The sequence below is a fragment of the Dermacentor andersoni genome, chromosome 4, assembly GCF_023375885.2.
Source record: "Dermacentor andersoni chromosome 4, qqDerAnde1_hic_scaffold, whole genome shotgun sequence".
In the NCBI taxonomy this organism is placed as follows: domain Eukaryota; kingdom Metazoa; phylum Arthropoda; class Arachnida; order Ixodida; family Ixodidae; genus Dermacentor; species Dermacentor andersoni.
The window spans coordinates 72,546,127-72,569,365 of NC_092817.1; the positions used below are offsets into that span (position 1 = coordinate 72,546,127).

The following is a 23,239-nucleotide window of genomic DNA, read 5'->3' on the forward strand; positions in this document are numbered from 1 at the left end:
CCGATAACTGTAGAAGCGTCATTCAAAACAAGTAATTGTTCTCCACTTCCGGCGGCGTTTTCTCTACTTCCTTTTTAAATAAAAAGATGTTGCTCCATGAATATTCTCATAAACAACGGTTAACATTTTTATTATTCGCTTTTGCTTGCAGTTTGGTTGTTGCCTTGGCTCTCTCCCTTAGTAGATCGCTTAATTTCTCAACTCCTTGCGATTTTTGTTTCCAGTTGCCAATCTTGCACGAAAAGTGCTATACAGTTAGGGAAAAACAGACGAGGTAACGGGCGACATTGATCTTGCTTATGGGCTTAAGGGTTATTGCAGGGTTTCATGATGGACGCTCTTTCACATTATTTTATTTGCCACCTTATCTAACCCATATCACGTGTATATGGTTCCGGGCATCTGCCAGCGTCGCGGCGAGTCGTAACTCAAGGAAATAATGAAGCAAAGGGATAAGTTAAGCGCAATTGGCGTTTTCTCCCGCCGCAACTCGTTCCATGAGAGTACAGACCAGCTGAGTAACAGCCGCATCCCTCTCCTGGTCCGAGGATCAGCCTAAACAAAGAAGGTTGAACTAACAAAAGCAACAGCTATGCGCGTGACGGTTGAATAGATGGTGACAACTGAACGCATCTCGAGTTAATCGCGCGGGTGCGGAATCTATGAGAAAACTGTCCTTCACATTGCAAGAGATGCCGATAACTACCGCCATCTAAAAGGAGTGAAAAAGGCAGCATAATGCTGACCGATGAAAAGCTGCCAAGTCTCAACATTGATCTGGCGGCGTTTTAGGAATGTGTGAGGAGTGGTGGCGTGGGTGGGGAGGGGGGGGGGGTATGCCACTTGATTTCGGGGGGGGCCCGGGCCCCCCCGGGCCCCCCCTTGGGTACGTGCCTGCCTTTAAGACTGTTTTGAGCAAATTCACTGGATAGCTCTTTGCCTGCACATGATCCTGTTCTGTTCAGTAAATGCAGACGAACTTGGTAGGCATTCTCACAGTAGTTGCCAATTGGTTATTTGTGGAGCTTAATTCTCCTTCTATGGCTGTCTGTCTAGCTCGTGCACATGATGTCCTACTGTCCATGAACCATTTATACAAACTTATTAGTGGCAAGCTGCACACCACCTAGCAATTAAGTCTATCCAGCGCTGCTTTGTTAGGTGTCAGCAACCTCTGTTACAGTTTGGGGCTTAGTTGATGCAGATTTATTTGCTGTGGTCAAATGGTACTTGGAAAGCCAAGAAACTGCCTTGCCAACAAAAGTGAAAGCACAGAAGCCAAGCTGAATGGTGTCAACATTCTTTGCAGCCACAATTTTTGTGACACTGCATGGGAATCGCATGTAAAAAATGAGGTGACACACCATACAACATACAAGCTCTCAGTCACTTTTGTACATTGGTTTTGTGGAGATGATGCTGGTGTCAAGAGGATGTCTAAATAATTAAGGAGGTCCAGTAAATTGGGCATTCATAACATTCCAGCAGGACCCATCCCATGATGAATCTCGACGTTAAAGTGATTAACACTGAAGCAATGTAGCTGTATTGCCAACGCTGAAAGACGTATGCAGCCAGGCTACTCTCTTGCGCTTCCCACTGTACCCACTATGCCATGTAGCGGAGCCGCCGCAATGTCTGCATGTGGCGCAAGTACGATTCCGTAGAGCACCGAAGAAATCTTAAAGCATTTTAAAGTCAGCAACTGTACATAATTCTTGTAGTGGACATCTGCAGGTTCTGTGAAGGGGAAGCATTTTCGTATACGTCCTGCATATGTATGCAGCCATTGTTTCTGGCTAGACCATGTAATTTGCACTGGATGTGCTTTCATTATTTTGTGGGGGAACGTATCGTCTAGATACTATCGCTATTCTGTGTCCCTTAGCTCTGGGTCTTTTCGTCTTTCTTTCTGTGCAGCCATTGTATACCAAATCCGGAGGGTGGACCTGGAGGAAGGCTCATCCATCTACTGCCTCTGGGTGTCACGTGACCTTGAGGTGGATAGTTGTCCACCACAATACCCGACTCCGTCCTCTCCACTGCGCTCTTTGACGCTCGGCTCGGTCGGCTCCGACACAGAGGTGTCGTTAGAGGACACCAGCGATTGTGTGAGGCATTTCTTTCCATCTCTTGCTGTGGGGGGTTTTTGTCTGCACTCGCATAACACTCTTACTTTTAGGAGGCACTTGAATGAGGTTGCACAGAAGTAATGCCTGAGTTTATGGGCATAGGAAATATTTTGCTGGATGGGCAGAAGCTGTGCAGAATTTCATTGTTTTGGAACAGGGACATTACAAAACCTTTTGATCCTTTTGCTGCGAGCCAGAGCTTTAGAATTGTGCTGCATCTGCAACCCTTGTAACAAGCACCTTGAAAGTGCTGAAACTGAACACCATGAAAGGCCAGGAAAGTTTACAGGACACTGTACTTGTGAAATTGTCGCCACAAGCTAAATTTCTGCGAAGGCTGGTCACATAGCCTCAAATTAAAAGCTTTACTGTGAAGCAGTTCTGACATGCTTGCTAACTTGAGGTGCAATTTTAGTGTCTGTGATTTTATATGGGTAGTTGAGGGTGATCAGGAATGGCTACCTTACATGATTGATTCAGTCACACATACATTCTGTGAAGCATCTCAACGTGAGATTTACAAGAAAAAAGACAAGTGCTTTGAGGCTAACGTTAGTGTATTTCCATGTTTTTCTTTCATCTACCTTCTGGGGAAGATAAATTGGCATTATCACAATCTGGCTGATGAGCTTCCAAATGATTTCAGGACTTAAAAGCAGTGACTTTGTAGAGTAGGTTGTTTGTAGATGACAAATAGAGTTAACCTGGCCTTTTCTGTCTTCTCACGTGCAGCACACGGATGATAAAGGCCCTGCCGTACATGACGAGTCTGTCGAGAATGAAGCTGAGTACACGAGTGGGCTCTACGCTGAGCATTACACGACCTTGCAGCAGATTGGCAAAGGTGCTTACGGATGTGTCAAGATGGCATACCGCAACTCAGACCGTCTCCTTGTAAGTTAATGAAGTGCTCTGCTTAGAATGTGAGCCCTGTTTGTACAGGCCTAAATGATTAGACTTCATTGTGTAGATATATTTGGGCATTTTCAGTCGACTACTGGGCCTCCTGGTGCCCATCATTCAACTAGGCATTTTATTTGCTTATTTTATGCTCATAACATGAAGGATTGAACTAGTACTTATGGGTCATTGGGAGTGCTGAAGTGCTTGTTGAGGCATGGACAAAAGGGGCAAAAGAACAGATAAAGGATAAGTACTGAATATGAGCTTAGCTTTCATTACAATTTATATACAGAGTACTCTCGTTAAGCAGAACCTCAAAGGACCAGAGAGATAAATTCCATTGTTTTTCACTTGCCAAGAGATTGAACTTAGGGTACACAAGGTGCTCTTTTGAAATGGGCAGATACTTTATTGCCAACAGCAATAGGTTGGGCAGATCTCATTAGAAAGCCTCTTCTTACAAAGTTTCTACTTGCTAGCAGCCGCCGCCCAGTAGAGCTTGTCACACAAAACATAATTCCAAAAATAGTCATTTAGTAAAAGAACATTGCCGTTTTGGTGAAGCAGCCACACTCGAAGTCGTCAGTAACTTTGATCTTCATCTACAGTGTGAGCGCATTGTGCTGACATTTCTGTGCCACCATTGGAAACGCTTGGTAAACCCTCTGCTCACTGACATTGCCAGTACAAAAAAACCACAGCAAGCAGTTGTGATTCAACTCTACCATCTGTGCAATTTTGCTACAATTAGACTTGCTTGCTCCTGGCTACACCCACTCAAGTGCCATTTGCGCCAACCGCGCAAAAGTCCGGTATTTTCGTGTTTTCACGGCAATGCAATGTTTTCTGTAGAGTTGTGCAACTACAGTCAACGACCGATTTTCCGGACGCCCGATAATTCGGACACCTTCGCGGCACCGCCCATAGAGTCACGCCATAGAGTCAATGCATAAGGACGTCTGAAATTTCAGACACAAAAGCCCTTCGCCGTCCCAGCTTCTGGACATTTTGCCATACCCGAATGTCCAAAACGGCAGTGATTGAATCCACCACCGCCGCCCTTTTGATTATCTCGCCGCCTCGAACAAACGCAGATCCGCTGGCAGCCGTAGCCACCACCGCGGCAACGCTAGGCTTAGCTACTTCTACATTCGCTACCAAGCTTCTTGCTGTTCGGTGCCATGTTTTTCATTAAAACAATTCGTTGCTGTTAGCAATGGCGTTGACTCTGCCTTTGTAATCCTCACTAATGGCTTCGAAGATCGAAAAGCACGGCTCGTTGCATAATGTTAATCTCGAAAGTCACCTTCTCCTCAATACAGATGTGTTACACAGTGAAGCATACCAAGACTGGGAAGGGGCATTTGTCACGGGACATAGTATGTGTTCCTTAATTATACACGCGTGCACCCGCCGTCTCCTGTCACAGTACGAGCACCGATACACCTATTAGGTGTACTAGCAGGCCTTCAGAGCTATATTGGACGTGCTTATGGCGATTTGAGCCCTTGGGGGCAATCAAAGGCATGCATTCATTGTTTCGGACTGCCAGATTTTCCTGACATTGTCGTGGCCTGTTAGGAGTCCGAAAATAGGACGTTGACTGTACTCAACTATAAGAATCGATTTGTGAACATTAAATAATTCAATTTGCGACTCTATTATCTGCTACATTATTTTTCGCATATTTGGTGATATACTAGGCTGAGGTCAATGCTTTACACGCAGCCTTGCCAAGGCACTCAGTTGGTTTTAGGACAAAAGAAAATTTAATTCTGGAGTTCTTACATGGCAAACGCACAATCTAATAATGAGGAAAGCCTGCCTTGGTAAAGGGCAGTGGTGGAACAGCTGCTCCAATTGCGCCAAACTGTGCCAAGAGCAGGCCTTTGTGCCATCCTGCGCCAAAACGTCATTTTAGTGGAAAATTGTACCGAACCTGCGCCAAAGCATGCATAAGAGCAAATCCCTCCTTCCGTTGATTCTTTGCAGCTAGCAAAACTGAAATCAAAACCAACAGCACAATATCATCATCATAGAAGGAAGCAGAGTTTCTCACTATTGGGGGAGAGCTCCACCACTGAAAAGCTGGTGCCACCATCTGAGCGACGTGGTATTAGGGATCTCCGTGTTGGCTGTTTCGGAAGCGCCGAAGCGAGCTCAAAGCGAAAGTTTAAAGTCCCACCTGCACTTCGGTTCTGATTAAGTGGGGAGGTTTTTCCCGCTTCAGGTGTGTGCCCGACAACACTTGAAAGCCCTATAATAATAGGTAGTGGCTGCCTTTGAAGGCGTTCAACTTGGTAGGCTACTGGTCGGTGCTGCAGTTCTGGACGTACATAACGGAGTCCGGTGTCAGCGTTCACACGTACCCGCACGAGAAGAAGCTGCATGAAGTTTGGATTGTGAAACAGAACCGACAAGGGGCCATCGACTATAACTCGAGTGTGCAGCAAGCACTTCCGCGAGGAAAATTTCTGATATGGTGTCGGGGCTGCAATATTCAGTGAGTAGCAGAAAGCGCGCCCTGAGACGCTAGCCTGCATGCGCTGCCCAGCTAATGTCATCAAGTTTTGGTCTGTGAACTTGTTGATGCTAGGTACTGCCAAGTTTACTGGAATGGATAGGGAACGGTAAAAAGCACAAAAAAAAAAGCATGGCATATGCTCATGCTTGTGTAGCACCAAACAATAAAATTTACTGGATTAATAAAAAGAAGCAGCGAGTAATTGCTTGCTGAGAAGTCTGATCGTGCAGTGTGATGCAACTTCAGAAATAATGATATTGAAACTTCCAATACTTTAGAAAAAAAAGAAGATTGAAATGTCACGATGGCACATCAGAGATTGCCGGTTACACATCAAATTCCCAAGTTATAACAAAATTATTTTTAAACAGCTGCGATAGTGTCCATGCAACAATGATTGCTTGTGCACCATCAGATGCTCATATGCTGTGACCTTCGGCAAACCACGAAGTTTGCCAAAGGAGCATGTCACATTCTAAGATTAAAGTTAAGCTTTTTCAATGTTTATAGATAATAGCAGGGCTTTGCAAAAGAGCTGTTGTGATCAGAATCGCACATGGTACATTTAAAAATGGTATTAGCAAATTAATGTGGTACACAGCGAGAGCCACCACTTCGATGGCTGATGGCATGTCTGTTGATGCAAAAGTTTTGCATCGAGCTTGGGTTGCTGCGCTAGTTCGGTGAAATAATCACTGACGCAAACGCAAAACCCTGTTTACGTCTAACGCATGTGCAATGGCATTGACACTATTTGATTTTTTTTCTTACAGCCGCAAAACCTTTGCCCTATTCGAAAACTTTCTAATGTGCATGGCATGACATAAGTATATTTTGTGATGTTATGTTCATTGCAGGCACGCATACTGATCAGTCTTGCGGTGAGCCTTTGCGCACAAGCCGTGACTGTCGCACTGTGTTGCATCCTTGGTTAATGAACATGCATTTGTTGATTGTCTATCTGTGGTGCCTCCTCTGCGCCGTATCGATGAACCCGGCCGTAGCGCCCTTTGCGCGTTGTGGTATGGAGGATCATCGCGTCCTTTCCTAACCGTACTTGCAGGGTGAGCCTCGTGCAAACCCATCTCCACAACATATTGACCATATCAGTTAAAATTTCCATGGTATATGGTAAGCGCACTTGCATTGGACCCTTCGCTAAAGGTGCTTGCTGCTGCACCAGATCGGCTTTTTGCTTGCGCCAGGACCTACACCGAAAGGTGAAATGGCTGTTCCACCACTGAAAGGGCCATCTGTGTCATCAACTCCAGTTGAAACAATTCCTATACCCAGTGCCGACAAAGGGAATGGCGACGAAAGCAGCGCCTATTTGCGAAGATATAATACTGGTTAGTCACTGGAAGGCACGTAGGTCGCATTGTATGCGCATGGTCATGTACAAAAATGCACGTGCGGTTCGAAACTTTCTGTCAATATGCAAACTTCTATGTGCGATTGTAGTAGTTGCCGGCTTCGACGGTTGTTGAAAACACGTATGTATGATCTCAGAACATATTGCCAGTTAGCCACTCGTACGAACATATTAGCGGCAAGCTTTCCACAACGGCTTGTGGAAAGCTTTCCGGTCACATCGGGCAACATCCAATTTTCGCCGTGGCACACTGCCTTGGCCGTTAGGCCTAATCGGTAGTGCTTCAAAATGTCGTCAGGTATCAGTGACAAAAGTTAGTTTTACGCCGAATCAACTGGTATCTATTCGCAGAGAACACGACACACAGCAAGCCGACAAACCACCTCCCATGAACAGCGAGTGTACGGAATGATACAAACATTATTCTCCACCACCATCACCTTTGCGGCACACCTTACGGAGGCATCTCGCCTTGGCGCTATTCATTGTCTCTTGTCGAGCTTCTATCATTGTTATTGAGTGTAATCCACATTTTCTCTAGTGTGATAAAGCATATCAAAGCACATTGGTCATTTGTAATGCACATAAGACATTTGCCATCACTTTTTGTCTTGTGTCTGACGGCGCAAATTGTCATAGCACATTCGCAATTTTATGTTGCTGTTGGCTTTGTGTCTTTTCTGCTGAGCAGCACTTACTGATTGCACGATAATAACAACCTTTGCCCAATGGCTACACATTACTGCTGTCCTACTCCAAGTGTTGCCAGAAACACCAGTCTTTTCTGCAAATTAATATTTTAATTACTTAAATGAATTGCTACATCGCTGCCAACTGCATCATCACCGAGTAGTGCTTACGAGAAGCATTTGTGCTGGAATCAATGTCGCCACTCATTTGTCTGTGACTGGTTATAAACAAAGTTGCAAATAACCACTGCAATGCAGTAAAAACTCATAAAAAAGAAGCACTCCAATTACAAAGTACAGTAGGGGGCTCTGGCTGCTCTTTCCATGTGGCCCCTGAGCATTGCTCTGTTATAGTGCATCTGTGCATCAGCAGCCTCGCTGCCTTGTTACCTCGCTTTGCATGTGTGGTACACTCGTGAGTGCTGTTCAAGTGGTTCAAGTTTCACACCTTGGTGCATTGTTGTTGCTGCACCCTTTTCGTTGATTACATTGCTGTGCTGAACTACCTGCATAGGCTATGAAAGAAGAAAGAGACGTTGCACAATCCCAGGACGCTCGACCGGTAGTGGCAACCATGCCTCTCAATCATTATTGTCAGGGAAGCTCATTACCTGCAGTGGCATTTCCTTCAACGGTGTAAACAAGTCAGCGTGGTGTGTCTTCATGTAATTTGTTACCATAGTAACAGAATCATCAGCACACCGGAGTCTGTGAACATTGAACAGTCAACCATGGAATGCAAACTTCGTCTATGTAGGCTTTAAGCTTTTACCATTGGTAGCAAGACTTACGTCAGTGGGTAAAATAAATGGAAGCAGGAGATTCACAAAATTTGAATTGGGGACATGTATTTTTTATGTGTTAGCATTCTTAGGGTCCTTCACGCATTTTCCGGAGGCTATGTAGTATCTATGTTTGTATGTTTATATCTATGCATGTTTGTTGGCATTTAACCATTTTCCTGTCTACTTGGATCACTGGATAGATAATGGTCGAATGGGTAGCACATTGGGCTGCTATGCTGTGGGAACAGGGTTCGAAACCAACTGTCGGCACAACTTGTGTCACTGAGTATGTACGTGGCAATGTGTGCATATGTGCATGCCGCTCTTTAACGAACTTCTTTCACAAGGATCGCTGCAGGTGTGGTACTGGGTAGGTACTGCTTTTCAAAGAAACTCTTTGAAGCCGGCTTGGAGCACTCGATCTGTGCTAGCCTTCAATGAACCTCTTTGATGCTAACTTGGGTCACAGGGTATGTGAGATTAGGTGTGTGCCACTCTTCAATGAATGTCTTTGACACAAACTTGGCTAACAGTAATGCTCTACAATGACCGCTCTGCAAGGACACCAAATATTTCTTAAATTTACTTAAATTTCTCCGATGCTGAGCGGAATCAAACTCTCATCACATGAGTTTCTCAAGGACAGCAACTTAATGTAAACGAATTAAAATGTATTAGAAAGCAACCAAACTGCATAAAAATAAATTAACATTCTTCAGTTGAATATATCATACAACCCAGTTTCTGTCTCGTTAATTTCACCATCACAAGAATCTGTCGTGTATAATCACCAACTTAAAAAATTGCCAATGCTTTAGCAGGCTGCGCCACAAATGCACTGGATACATGCCACTTTTCATTGAACATCTTTCACACCAACACTTTATCAAGCTGTGTCATGAATGCACTCGGTATGTGCTGCTCTTTAATGAACCTCTTGCCAACTTGAGTCACTGAGTATGCGCTATTATGTGTGCAGCAAGTGAGGGAACAATTTTCAGCGTTTGCAGGCACCGGCGTGTCACGCTTCTTGTCTCGGAGGTCACACGCAAGCTTTTTGGCAGCACCACTAGATGGCACAGTGTGTCCTGAAGGGATCGTGAGAGAGGATCCCAGTTGTCGCATGACGTGTTTTTCAGCGTTCGCCACGCACAGGCCATGCGCAGGTTGCGTGGCACCAGCACTAGATAGTGGCGAGTGTTCTTAGGAAAGCAAGAAAGAGGAATCCCACTGCAGTACACACCTTGTACTTAAGTCTGTTCAGTGGTGGCAGTACATTTTTGATATGTTGATATACAATGCTAACGTGTTATCATCGACAGCCATCGTGAGATGGGTTCTGCCACAATTTTTTTCTTTGAAATTTCTAGGCCAGGCAACATTAAACTACGTACCCCATTTGCGGCTGCTCTTGTCGCATTTATCTCTCCATCTGTCATTCTACGCAAACCATGACTCAAAACAGTGCCTTGAAAAAGTGTAAACCAGGTAAATGTGCTCTGAGCGCTTGATTTCAACCAACCAAATGTAACACGCTCATCAGATCACTCCAGAGCGCTCAAATTGCCGGCCGAGTGCATCGTAAGTCTCATGCACGTTCTAAGCCTAGTTAAATCTGGCTGGATGTGCTGGTTCATGTCTCTAAAGCTCTCTGGTTCACAGCTTTTTCACTCGTGTTTCTGTGTGCCAGGTGATAACAAAGTTCATCCGCAAGTGCAAGGTGTACGAGGAGAGCTGGGTACACGACCAGATGATGGGGAGGGTTGTGCCCCTAGAAGTGAGCCTGCTGACCACGCTCAGCCACCCCAACATTGTGCGGGTGTTGGATGTCTTCGAGAACAGCTCCCACTTCCAGATGGTCATGGAACGTCATGGGGCTGGCATGGATCTCTTTGAGTTCATTGACAGGGCACCGTGCCTTGATGAGCCCCTTTCCTCGTACATCTTCAGGCAGGTATGTGAAATTCTTGATAACTCAGCAGTTATCTGCAGCACTATATCTCATGACAACATGGTCTCGTCACCTTTTTGTTCCGTCAAATCACTTACACTCGATGCGATAGCTTGATAGCACAATCTTCTCTAATAAATACCAATATTACCAGGTTTGCAATAAATAAGAACTTCATTTACCCAAAATACGTACTAATTATGGCAAGCAGAGCATCCCATTTTTCATCTGTCGCGTTCTGGAACACACTACCAATAGATATAGAAACACTTAAAATTCACGAATTCAAGAAACAAAAAAAAATATATATATTCTGTCGAATACTGATGCCTAGTTCATACTCGCAGCCATTCTTTCAGGGTGCCTTCATGTCCTTGCCATGCATATATATTCGAGTTCGCAAATTATGCTGTGTACGTCATGTCATTTACGCTGTTAATTTATTAGTGTTCAAAGAGATTATGCTACAGTGCTTTTTTATGTGACTCTTATTTATGCACATTTAATTCTTCACTTATGCTATTTCTACTAAGACCTGTAATTCTTCCTTGTTAACAATTTGTTGAAACTGCTGTAATCTATGTTTTATTACCTTTAGTTATTAAAGGAGGTCCCATTGCAGTCGTTGACTTCGGGAACTCCTGCTGTATATTAACATTTCTGTAATCTTTCTAATCATCACAATAAAACCGATTATGATTCTGAATATTGTTCACCTGGTAACAACCATATTATAATGATTGCAGTTATCACAATTACTGCTAGCAACGAAAGTAATTGTTTTGAAGTAGTACTACTTCCTTTGCTAGCTGCAGCAAGTTAATGATGAGCAGAACTAGTCACAATTATCCAGATCAAACATTATATTATTTCTTGAATTCTTGGTCCAGGAAAACAAACACGACAATTTGCTCTCTCTTTGCCAGTAATGTTGACTTGTTTGCTGCATGACAGCTTTGGAGTCCGCCCTGTAACGTTTACTGGAAAAGTTCTTCACCATTCATTACAAGTTCAGCAGAATCTGGTGACATCGGGAGAAATTAAGCCTGTGTCATTGCCTTATCTAGGCTTGTCACCTAAAGATAAGGAGAGCACCTCCACGATGTAAGGCTCAAATGGACTCAAGAGCTGGTGTGAGCTTCATATATCTTCAAGACCTGGAACTTAGTATGTGGATGTATGAGGACGTTCACTTTATTCAAAGAGTCTGTGTGAAAATACAAAACAAACTTTTGTTTTGTTTGTATATTCTTCTAATGCCTATACTTCTGCCATCACTGCAGCTTTTCAAAATGTTATTGTGGTTGAGCATTCCCTAATTCTCTCAGAATATTAGTTCTGTGTATCAAACTCCATTCATTTGACCTATTTAAGTTCTTGTCTACAATATTAATAAAATAAGAAAGAAGATAAAGCATCAGAAGTGCAGATGAAATAAATATTGAAACTACAGCTTCCAGCGTTTGCATTGAAGTACAATGGTGCTGGCTATTGAAATTTCTTCATTTGTAATTTTAATGTATTGTACTTGTAACTAGATGTGTCACATTATCACTTACCATTTTATGGCTAGCTCTTCCTTTTTGTGTGAAGACTGTGCATTGCATTGTGCAACCTTGTTTTTATTTAAACCTCTGATTCTGTCAGGTGGCAAGTGCCCTGTCATACCTGCATGGCCTGCACATTCTCCATCGTGATGTCAAGGATGAGAACATCATTATCGATGAGCATTTCAAAGTGAAGCTTATTGACTTTGGCTCTGCTGCATTTATGGCTCCTGACCGCCACTTCACCACCTTCTGCGGCACCGTCGAGTACTGCAGCCCTGAGGTACTTTGTTGTATGAAGCATGCTTGCAAGGCAGCCTTCCTAAAGGTTCTTCTGCGGGCAACAACTGGGCTTCCAGTTGTGCCTGTTTCATCCGACAAACAACTGCCAGTCAATTTTATTCGAATGCTTACCTTCAAATACTGTATTGCAATACACCTTGATTTGAGCAAAAGGCAAAACAAAAAATCTACCTGCAGCTTTTGGTTCTGATAAACCAGTTAGGTCAAATTTTCAAGTACAAAAGTTCCAGGGCGCTTTGACAGTTGGCAAGATTTAGGACTTGCACGTCGTGTACATCTTCAAACTCTCTTTAATATGCAAGGTGCAGGCTTGGGCAAGTTGATTGGACATGATTAAACAAACGGCAAAGGTAGAGTGTGGACAGTAGAAAAAGGATGAAAACACAGCCCTGACTTACAACTGGTTTATTCTTTTTAGTGGTGTGCAAATGCTCTAATCATTCACTGAATCGAATAGTGAACATTCAATTAATTCAATTTGCAAATGGAAGATCAACTTTTTTTTTTTTATATTCAGTGCAGAGACTCGTGTAGTGCCGCATGTCATGTTTGCCACGGAGAACCTCATGCTTGATGCCACACAAGTGAACGCCTCACTTTCTTGTTTTCGGCGCAAAAGTAGTGTCAGGTGTCAGGCCCTGGCTGCTGCAGTCATAGACTTTGTTTCTGTGACTGCTTCAGCCCTACTGCATGCTCTCCTTGACGTTGGCCCGATGCGGGGATTGCGCACACAGCGCCTGAATGCTGCCATTCGCCTCTTGTTGGTACAAAGTTCGTCCAGGTTGACAAGACTGATCGAAACAATAATGCAACATGGACAAAAGGAACGGCAACAAAAAGCATATAAATTAAAAATGTGAAATGTATGAAGATCGGGCCGATTAGCTGCAGGAAGGCATGCAGATTGTGTTGGATACACAGAGATGAACTGAAAGGGTCCCTGAAATGGTTTGTGCAGATTTTGTAGATGCATAGGGTACAGCTGCAGTAAAACATTTGCACCGCAATTTAGGAGAAGCATCTCATTTTAGGAGAGCTACAGACAATTACAAGTTACCTCCCTCCCTAGCCATGCTTTTTCTCCTCAACTTGTTTGCTGGGTGATCGGGGCTAAGTTTAACTTTCACTGGCTCTGCGTCATGATGCGGCCTCATGTTGTCTACTTCCTGTTGTCTTGGAACCACTGCGCGAAGCCTCTCCAGCCTCTACGCTAGCAGCCTGGCCGTCAATCCCCAGCGAGAGCTATTGAAGCAGCGTGCATTGCGAGCGTTCTGTCGCAGCGCCGAGTGTGTCCGTATTCTGGTAACCACAGGCGAGTTGGGTGTTTTGGTGGATGTAAACCAAAACCCCTCCATACTACTACTGCTGTGACGAAGGGGCTGTAGCGTGTACGTGAGTGACCTGCACGGTGTAGCCACCTTTTGGTGCAGAGCTTACCCAGCCAAAACACAGAGTTAATATGGCTGTAACAAAATGCAAAACATTTTAAACATTTAAAAAAGACAACATGTTCATGATTATACTCATGCCACAAATTTACACCAGCAGCAAACACCAGCGGCAAAAGTAGAATGCACTTAGTTACTGTTACATTAGCTGTGTTTGGTTGTGTTCTATGTTACTAGGTGTCTGCACCAAATGGGGCATTGAAGTTGGTGCCTCTGCTCATTTAGTAAGGCACCCAGTCTGTTTGCACTTACTCGAATACCAGACATGCTAAAACATTATATTGTGGCTGTAATCCTCCGGCATAACATGACGACCGCAAATACGTAGATGCTGGCGGCGATCGGATACTGACAGCTCAATGCACTGCAGCCACTCTGCTTGCATGTTGCCTTGCACACAGTGTCGCAGCTTGGCATCTCACCGATCACTAGATTTGCAGTCCACGACGTAACAAGCAAGATCCACGGTGCTCGCAAAAAAGCAAGCTTGAGATCACCAGTGACCACGCAGCTTGTGTGAACACTGAGAACATTGTAACACAAGCAGACGACATTTACTGTCTGCTGGAAGTGCTTGGGTGTAGCGATAAATTGTCGTGTATTCTCTTTCTGTGGCCTTTTCTTTTATGAAAACAAATTAACCAACATTTAAACTATTACAAACAACATTTGCTCACCATAAGGTTGGAAAAATTATTGATGATGCAACCTGGGTAGCCAATCGGATAACTTGCCCAACTTGCATCACATGCACCAGCTATGTAGATTGTAACAGGGCAGTTGAAAACTCAGGGGAAAGGCTCCACTGCGATTGGTAGCGATGCACATTTTTAAAACGTTATACTAAATTACACGCTCTACATGGAGCGCTTAATTGCATCACTTAATGATTAGAAGGACCTACCCTAAAGACTCGGTATGTTTGACACAGTTGTCAATATCATTTCAGCGCCCTTTTGATGCTGCTTCAACAGCTGTCAATCCATCAATCTAGCCCATACCTGTGATCTCAAACTAGTCACTGATGAGCCACCTGTGCAAACATTCCGTAATGGCTTGTGGCCCATTAGCGCATTGGCCAGTGGCAAATTTTCATCTAGGCCATGCTGCTGAGCCATTAGTCCTAATCGGCGTTGCTTCGTCAGGCGTCAACAACTAAAGTTGTGGTTTGGTGCCGAATCAACATGTATCTGTTCTCAGTAGTTGCGCGATACTGGGAAAGCCAACAGACCGTCTCAAAAGCTCAAGTGAGTGCATGGGATGGGAACAGAATTGGCTCACAGCTGCCATCTTTGCGACACACTGTACGGTGGCCTCTCATTCTCCGACACCATTTGCAGATGCACCTTGGTCTTTTTTAATGTGTTAGCATTCTGTGAGTACTCCACATACTTTTTGGAGGCTATTTATGTACGTTTGTTTTTATCCAGCCGTTTTCCCACCTACCTGGGTCACTGGTTATGTGGCAATGTGAACATATGTGCTGCTCTTCAACAAACCTCTCTCACACCGACATCGGTCACTGTCAACGCGGAACTGGGTAGGCGCTGCTGTTCGAAGAAACTCTTTGACGCCAGCTTGGAGTACTGTACTACATTTGGGCCACTTGGTCTGTGTTGGTCTCCACTGAACCTCTTTATGCCATCTTGGGTCACATGGTATGTGCCAGTAGGCGTGTGGCACTCTTCAATGAACCTCTAGCCCACTTCGGTCACTGAAACGCTTCTCGTTTCGAATGCCACATGTGGACTTCTTGGCAGCACAACTAGATGGTGCAGCTCTAGGTGGCGCTGAGTGTTCTTAGGGGAGCACGAATAAGGAGGGCCACTGCAGTACATGCCTCATACATACCGTACTTATTCGACTCTAGGCCAGTAGTTTTATTCAAATACAGTAAAACCTTGTTATAATGAAGTTGAAGGGGGGGTCGTAATTACTTCGTTATAAGCATTGGTTCGTTATAGCCACTATCCATTTCTATCCACAATTAGCAAGCAAGAGAGGATGTACCCACCACCGAATCTCACAGCAGCCCGCCACGCGAAAAAGAAAACGGCCGTTGCAGGGAAAAGAACAAGAGAAAAAAAAGCCAGCAAGGAACTGCTACTTTATTCACGCCAAACGGCTCATCACTGATCGATCAACAGCACGCCAGCAGGCGGCGCACTTCGCAGAAAAAAAGTCCTTGATAGATTTTTGCCGCGCCTTCTTCAGGCGAATGATGGCTTTCTCAGCTGCAGCCGCTATTTTGATTTGTAAGCATTGTAAGCAAAATTTGTAAGCATTACATTTTATGAAACCATTTTCTTGTATTCAATATTCAATTCGATATTCGACTTTTCTTTATTTGATTCTATATTGATATTATATTAATATATTACCCCTATTCATTTTTTTATTAGACTATGGCTATAGAATAAAATACGACTCGCATACAACAAGAAATGAGCAAAACGTGAACAAGGTGAAAGCAGGAGCCAACGTTTCGACAAGTGGACTTGTCGAAACGTTGGCTCCTGCTTTCACTTTGTTCATGTTTTGCTCAACGTCTTGAATTTCCATCTCCCGCATTCCCCGTGTTTTCCCTGGATACAACAAGAAAGGAATATGTGAATCGTATAAAAGCTTCTGTTCCAAAAAGAATAAACCACTTGGAAGTCATTATCCTGGAAGTCAGTACCTTGGAAGTCAGCACTGTGTTTTCACCCCTTTCTTTCTTTCATCCAAGTTATACTTTTGCAGTGTTAGTTTGACTGTTATAACAGTTGATACTTCGGTGCTGTGAGCTGAATGGTCTAGGAAATAGTTTTCAGTCATTAACTTCAACAGATCAAAGACCAACAGATTAGACTAAATTAATAAACGCTTCCTTCCACCGCCTTTTTTTTGTTTCTTCCTTTTCAGGTCTTGCAGGGCAACCCATATGCTGGGCCTGAACTGGAGATGTGGGCCTTGGGCGTGACCCTGTACACGCTCATATTTGGGGAGAACCCATTCTTTGATGTAGAAGAAACAATCGCAGCAATGCTCAAGCCACCCTATGCAACTTCCAGAGGTGAGGAAAGGCTTTGCAACCTGCATGCGATCTTCTCAAACATTGTTGGAGTGCCCCAACCTTGCAGCCTATGGTGCACCTTACTGAAGTACCCACAGCGCACTGCGCCATTCTACACCTTTTGACGAGGTGTTGATGGTGCCAAGCATTTAGAAAAAAAAAAATCTTTGTGGTTTCACCCGAAGGGCAAAGCATTGACAACAATATCAGAGTATTAGATTATTGCATGATGTAAGGCTCTTAGTTTTATGGGCTGTACAAGTTGCAGTAAATGTTCGCTTGTTAACTAAGCACATGGTGTCACATGCGCAAAGACGTGTGAAGAGAGTTCGCTCGATGAATGTGAGCCCTCGCAGTTGCACAACTCTGGTGCGATGAGAAGTGCCAGCCAGCTGTTAGGAGTGTGCATGCCTGTCCTAAGGTGAATGTCCTGTGCTGCCACTCCATTTAAGTGGCGTTTGCTCGGGGGAGCCCTCAGTGTGGAGGGGAAGATGACATCTTGAACCATTACGCTGCTTTGTACTACTGCCGTGCTCGTACAGACTGTGTGGGTATGATGCAGCAGTTGAGGGATGTCAATGTTGGCAAACATTTCTATAGGCCTTTTCATTGGGCAAGAAGGAAAGGGCACACGGCGAGCCTTTTCTCCTCTCTGGTTTGCGCGAACTGGCACGACGCTACTTGAATGTGTTGCCATCGCATGCCGTGGAATGATTTTGAGAGGTTTTAGCTTGTTCTCTGCATAACAGTGGTACAAATGCACCTTGAGCATCCATATAATCGCTGGTGACATGCTTGTTAGAGAAGCAAAGTTGCAGCTCATAGCATGGTGATGTGTTACAGGTCACAAGGCATTTGTGCAAGCTTGCTATTTTCTTGGCGATTATTATGGCAATGCATGCTCCACCGCTGTGTTGGATGGACACTATCGCACTATCTTTTTTTTGCACATTGCAGCAATCTGCGCTCGCTTGCAGCACTGCAGGGCTTGTCTGAATTGATTGAAATCAAACGTTAATGAGCAAGTAGTCTAGCCCTATACACCTTTCCTGCGAGTGCATATTAGTGGCATAATAAAGAACATTACGTGGTCGCACCACCCCGATTGGTTCAGAAAACGAAATTTAAATGTGCAGAATATGAAACCTACGAAGTGGTCCTTCCTGTCCATGCTGTCCTCCTATACTACAGGGACAGATGTGCTGGCTAACCCTTCCAGTGTAGTATTCTTTTTTTCCAGAGGTGATGCAGCTCCAGTGACAGTATTTTCGTTCTAAGATACTATAAAACGAACACAGTGATTTACTTTTGGTTATGCAGAAGGGAAGCAGTGACACGGATAATGGTAAATGCACTCTTAGTATGATCCTCACATTCCTGTCTTCATTTTATATGTCCTATGCATAGTTGTGTTCTGACGTGTACAATTCTGTGATAGTGCTGCTGTGTTAGTTTTTAAAAAAGAAGAAAAAACAAAAAAAAACATCTGTCGTATGAAAATGCGACAGATGGCCGAAACATGCAAGAGTGGTGACCTTGCGCTAAAGCATGAATATTTGAACTGAGAATCGCCACAGTAGCAGTGCACGAAGTCCGGGAACCACCCCTCTTATTTGAGGATGCGTGCTCCGCATGGCGCAACCACGGCCACAAAGGGGCCCGTTCTGCAGCATGCTAACAAAAACCCAGACTGAGCAAACCCAGAGAGGTGAGAAACTATGCGACTAGAAATACTATACAAGACGCAGCGAAACTAAATTTTAGCATGCCAACTTTCTGTTGCTGCACACATCTGGCTGGAGAGAGCAAAGAATGTATGGATACGTCAGTGACATGGTGAAACAGGAACTTGAAAACAAAATGTATCGGTATGTTCCTGATACTGAAAGGGGTAATGGCTCAGTTCTCTATGGAATTCTGCTATGAAACGGTCGTGCTATTTAAATATCCTCACTGCAACAAATATACGCCGTCGGGCATAAACGGAGAGTTTTCATTTTTACAGGGGGGGGGGGGGGGCTGGTGCCCAACCAGCGTTCCGAACCCCATGTGTGTGTGTGTGTGTGTGTGTGTGTGTGTGTGTGTGTGTGTGTGTGTGTGTGTGTGTGTGTGTGTGTGTGTGTTATTTATCAGTCGGAAAAAACTTAGTACGCAATTAGTACGTCGTTGAAAATGCCGCAGTTAGATGTCCCTTGTCTGTGCCTTCAAATGCCTCATTCACGCTTTGATATTTAGGATAGTACGTCTCGAGTTAGATAATTACAATTGTCTAATTAAATTTCAGTAAAGCAAAAATTACTGGCAGCTACTCCACTGTACTGTAATGCACTATGTTTTCTTCAAGTAATGCATTGCTCTTTTTAAAGATCTTGGTGCATGTTAGTCAATTGGGACACTCTTCGTATATTTATTACCTTTGCATGCAACTGACGATGTTCCAATCTCCACTGAATGTTGTAAATTATTAGTTTTTTTTTCCTGAGTTGTTAGCACTGCTTACTAAAAAGAGAAGCAATACTGAGACACAACATTCACGTGCATTCTGCACGCCATTGATAAAAGTCTCTGCCGAAGGGTTCACTGAAGTCTATAGGTCTTTTTCATGGTCCAGAAAGCATGCAGAGCAATTTGAAGCGTGAACATACAGCAACATATTCATTCTCTAGGCATAGACTATCCATACCTTTAGAAATAATTTTTAATTGGCTACCTCCATCTCTTTCAAAAATATAATAAACTTTGTCCAGTGTGTATATTCAAATATATTATGTATGTGCATCATACTTACAGTAGACATATAAAACAATCTCGAAGTGAGAAAACACAGATGAGGCAGCCACCGCTACTGTTTCTAATGCGCAGGTCCTCCTATTGTCAGGATTTGCAGAAATAAAGCGAAAGAATGAATTAAAAGCCGTGCACGTCCACGCCAACAGTGGTGCAGTAAGCTATTCGCCACAATAAAATTTTAAGTGAAAAGGTCGAGGCAAGTCAAGAGAATTTACTGCAGCTGTGAATAAATAAAGCCTCAAATGATGTGGGTGACAAAGCTTTAGTAATGGCATTTTAGGTGTGTGTAGGGGGAGGGGGGGCTCTAGAGGGGGGGAGGGCCCCGGAGCCCCCCCCCCTCGTAGTCGGCGCCTATGCCGTCAGGCATGCCATTCCTTAATAAAGCAAATAGCTTTCTTGAAGCGTTCGGCTATTCGCTTACGTTGACAATTATAGTCGATTTCTGCACAGATTTCTTCTTTGTACACTTATTGCAACCAAACCACTGCCACCCACCAATAGTTTCCTCTGTTGCTGTCATCTTTCATCAGCCAGTGCCTGCTTATGCTTGTTTATTCCCGAATTCCCCATGAACAGAACTGGAACATGCCTGACACGAGCACTGAGGTGGTGCTTGGACAGGACATGGCTTAGTGAAACTCTTTTGGTGCCTCCTTCATGTGGGTTATTTTCCCTCAATGTGGTAAAGTGCTTGTGCACTGTTTGTCTTGCAATGTGGCTGTGCGAAATCATTTCACCAAATGGAACAGAAGACTGGACAGACTGATTGGCTAGTTGGCATTGTATTACATGGTGTGTGGCGCTAATGGGCCACGTAAGACAGAGGAGACGTAGATAATACAGCTCCGTGTTGTCTTCATCTTCTCTGTCGTCTTGCATGCCCCATTCTTACTAATACACACATAATGAGAGAAAGAGTTTGTGGCCGTCTATAGATGCATTCTAAGGGAGTAAAAAAAAAATTGTTGGACGGACGTCAGGTAAATGGAGGTTTTAGCTGTGGCTTACATACTTCAATTTGTTTGTATCTCGGTTAACAAGGATACTGAGTGTTTCCAGGCTATAAGACAGGCATTGCAATGGGTGTATGTGTTCCTGCTGGTGCAGATCTCTGGGAGCTGATTTCATGGCTCCTTCATCCTGACCCACGGCAGCGCTGCACTCTGGCCGAGGCCGAGCGCCACTCGTGGACCACTCAGCCTGTTTGCCCCGAGAGCTACCGCTTCGAGGACGTTGTCCATGCCAGTGAGAGACTTCTTTTTAACTTGGTGCTGCTACTTCTCTTTAACTTGTTGCAACAGCACAGCAGCGATAATACAACACCGTTGCTCAGCTATATCCTCTCTATTTGCATGGCAACATTCGTAGATATTACAGGCATAGGTAACTACAATATAGAGATCGAGAATTTAATGAAAAGAGAAAAGATTGAGGAGATATAATGCTATGCTGCAATGGATGTAGTAAAACCTGATTACCTCAAGCAGGCTAGGTGACTAGTTGTTTCCCTGTTTCAAAGGGGATGCCAATAGATATCATACTCATCATCATCATATGCACGCTGTTTAGATGTTGCCTCTTTGACAGCTTTAAAGGTGGGAACAACATGGTGGTGGCCTTTCTTTGTAATTGTAAAGGGCCCCACAAGTCTTCAAAAAGGGTTGAAGGATGCTCACTTACCTGTCGCATTTCTAGGCACTCGTTTTTTTTTTTTTTTTCGCATGCTCACGATCGAAGGAATGTGGACCAGGGTTTCCGCAAGCGGTAAAAAGAAAACCCGAACAAGAACTATGTCTTCGCACGTAACCTGAAACTAAACACTGCAGTTCAGGTTTGGTATTGCGAACATTAAGAATGCATTAATCAGTTTCAGGTATGTCAGCTTGAGTTGAGTTGCCAGGTGTGGGGATGCGCGACTCTCGCGCGTCCCCTGATGTTTTTCCCGCATAGCGCATCCCCTGATATGCTCTTTTCCCGCACGGCTCGCGTGGCCTGGCGGTCGGAGTGGTACAAGCGCGGTGCGAGAGATGGCGCGACTGTCGCGCTGCTGCGGGGTTACTTGGGCGCCGAAAGGGAAGGCGCTTGGGCTCTTTGGTTCGAGGTCGTCGGCGGGCGCGGACGTCCGTGCGGGTGCCGTCGGATGCTTCTGCGAGACTGCCTCGCGTAGCCGCCTTCGAACGTGCCCCCATTCGCGTGACTGTACACGCGAACGACCAGGCGTTGGGATCCAGCATGGGGCGAACATATTCGCTCACAATGCGGTCGCGGTAAGTCGGACTTCTAGATTTGTCGCGCGCCCATCGGCATGTTTTGGGGATAGCAACTCGGCTAGCAGGCATTGATCTATGAAAGGTGCAATAAATGCCCTTGTGACTGTTTGCACTACTGTGTTGTCGTTCCTTTGTCCCAAGAGTACGGAGGAGGACCCCCGTATCTCCCACACAGGTAATCTGTTTTTTTTAGCAAAACCTTTCCTCGGCATACTTTACACCACAGTTGCACCTTTCTGTTCTCAGAAGTAGTGCTCAATCCATAGCCAATTTGATTTAGCATGTTTTTTGCCTTGGTCTGTAAGGGAACGCTTATAGAAATGTGTAGATCTCAGCAATAGAGAAAGCGGCTGACACACTATTGCATACACGCACACACACACACATTTAAATGCGGCATGGCGCATTAAACAATAGTGCACAAAATTTTTGACCCTCTTTGCAGGTCATTCAATTGTTACTGCTAACAGCTGCCTTTGCTTTAGTTGGCACTGATACTTTTGGTTCGTAATTTGCAATTTCTTGGTAGAATAACTGCTGATTCTGCAAACCTATTTCTGCCTTTCATTTTACATCAGTTAACCTTAAAAAATTGATTATGGTGATAAGGATGTTTTGAAAAGCTTTGGAGGGCTCCTTTAAAGAGACACTGAAGAGATGCCCTAAATAGGTTTAGACTGATAAACTGCTCTTTGCAAACTCTATTTCCATTAATTTTCTGATACGCCAATGACTGGAAGTAAAAATGAAGGTCAAACTTTTTAAATTTTTAAACATTAAAATTTTTAAGCTTTTAAATTTTTTTAAATTCCACACCAGAATCCGAATGCCGGTATGTCATTTTCTCTTAGCGCTTTCTTTAATACTCAGTGCCTTTCGCTTAACACTCTGTCTTGGGTTCAATGCTTATTTATTTATTTATTTATTTATTTGAAGGTACCCTAATGGTACGTACGGATGAAGAGGAGGGGCAAGGACATAATAGAATAAAACATAAAAAGAAACATAGTATTGGAAAAAGATAAAAAGTGAGGAGGCTACAATAAAAAACAAAAGAAGCTCAGACGACAGTCGACTAAATACAAAAGCATTTTATAGTACAAAAAGTGATTCGTTGAATGGAACTTATATGAAAACAGCAGAAAAAGAAAAGAAAAAGAATAAATGTAAATAAGTAAATAAAGAAAGTCAGCACTTTCTAACACTTTGATTCATTTAGAAAAAAAATTTGCTTATCTTAACTGATAAAAAATAGCTAGGCCCGAGCAGATGTCATCAAAATAAGACATCGCAGCAAGCTGATGTGGGAACTTAAAGGGGGCATTGCCATCTGTCTTTCATTTTGGCATCTTTTCTGGGTCGTCAAGTCTACTGTCAGAGTAGGAGTGACTTTATTGGTATTAGAAAAGCGTAATTTGCTAATACAGCTCGACCTTTCTTCTCGTTAGTGTCCCTTTAATGTTCAGAGGG

General features: G+C 43.9%; 1 protein-coding gene across 3 annotated transcripts in view; it reads left to right on the forward strand.

Annotated features, from left to right (window-relative positions):
* The window catches only part of Pask (PAS domain containing serine/threonine kinase), a 100,626-nt gene that overhangs the window by 71,702 nt on the left and 5,685 nt on the right, over positions 1–23,239 (forward strand). For all 3 annotated transcript variants that reach the window (XM_050183195.3, XM_050183197.3, XM_055073918.2), the window contains 6 exons: positions 1,921–2,111; positions 2,865–3,026; positions 10,096–10,359; positions 12,004–12,186; positions 16,559–16,709; positions 20,607–20,744. In XM_050183195.3, coding sequence (XP_050039152.2) covers positions 1,921–2,111; positions 2,865–3,026; positions 10,096–10,359; positions 12,004–12,186; positions 16,559–16,709; positions 20,607–20,744 — 1,089 coding nt within the window. The remainder of the gene's footprint in view (positions 1–1,920; positions 2,112–2,864; positions 3,027–10,095; positions 10,360–12,003; positions 12,187–16,558; positions 16,710–20,606; positions 20,745–23,239) is intronic.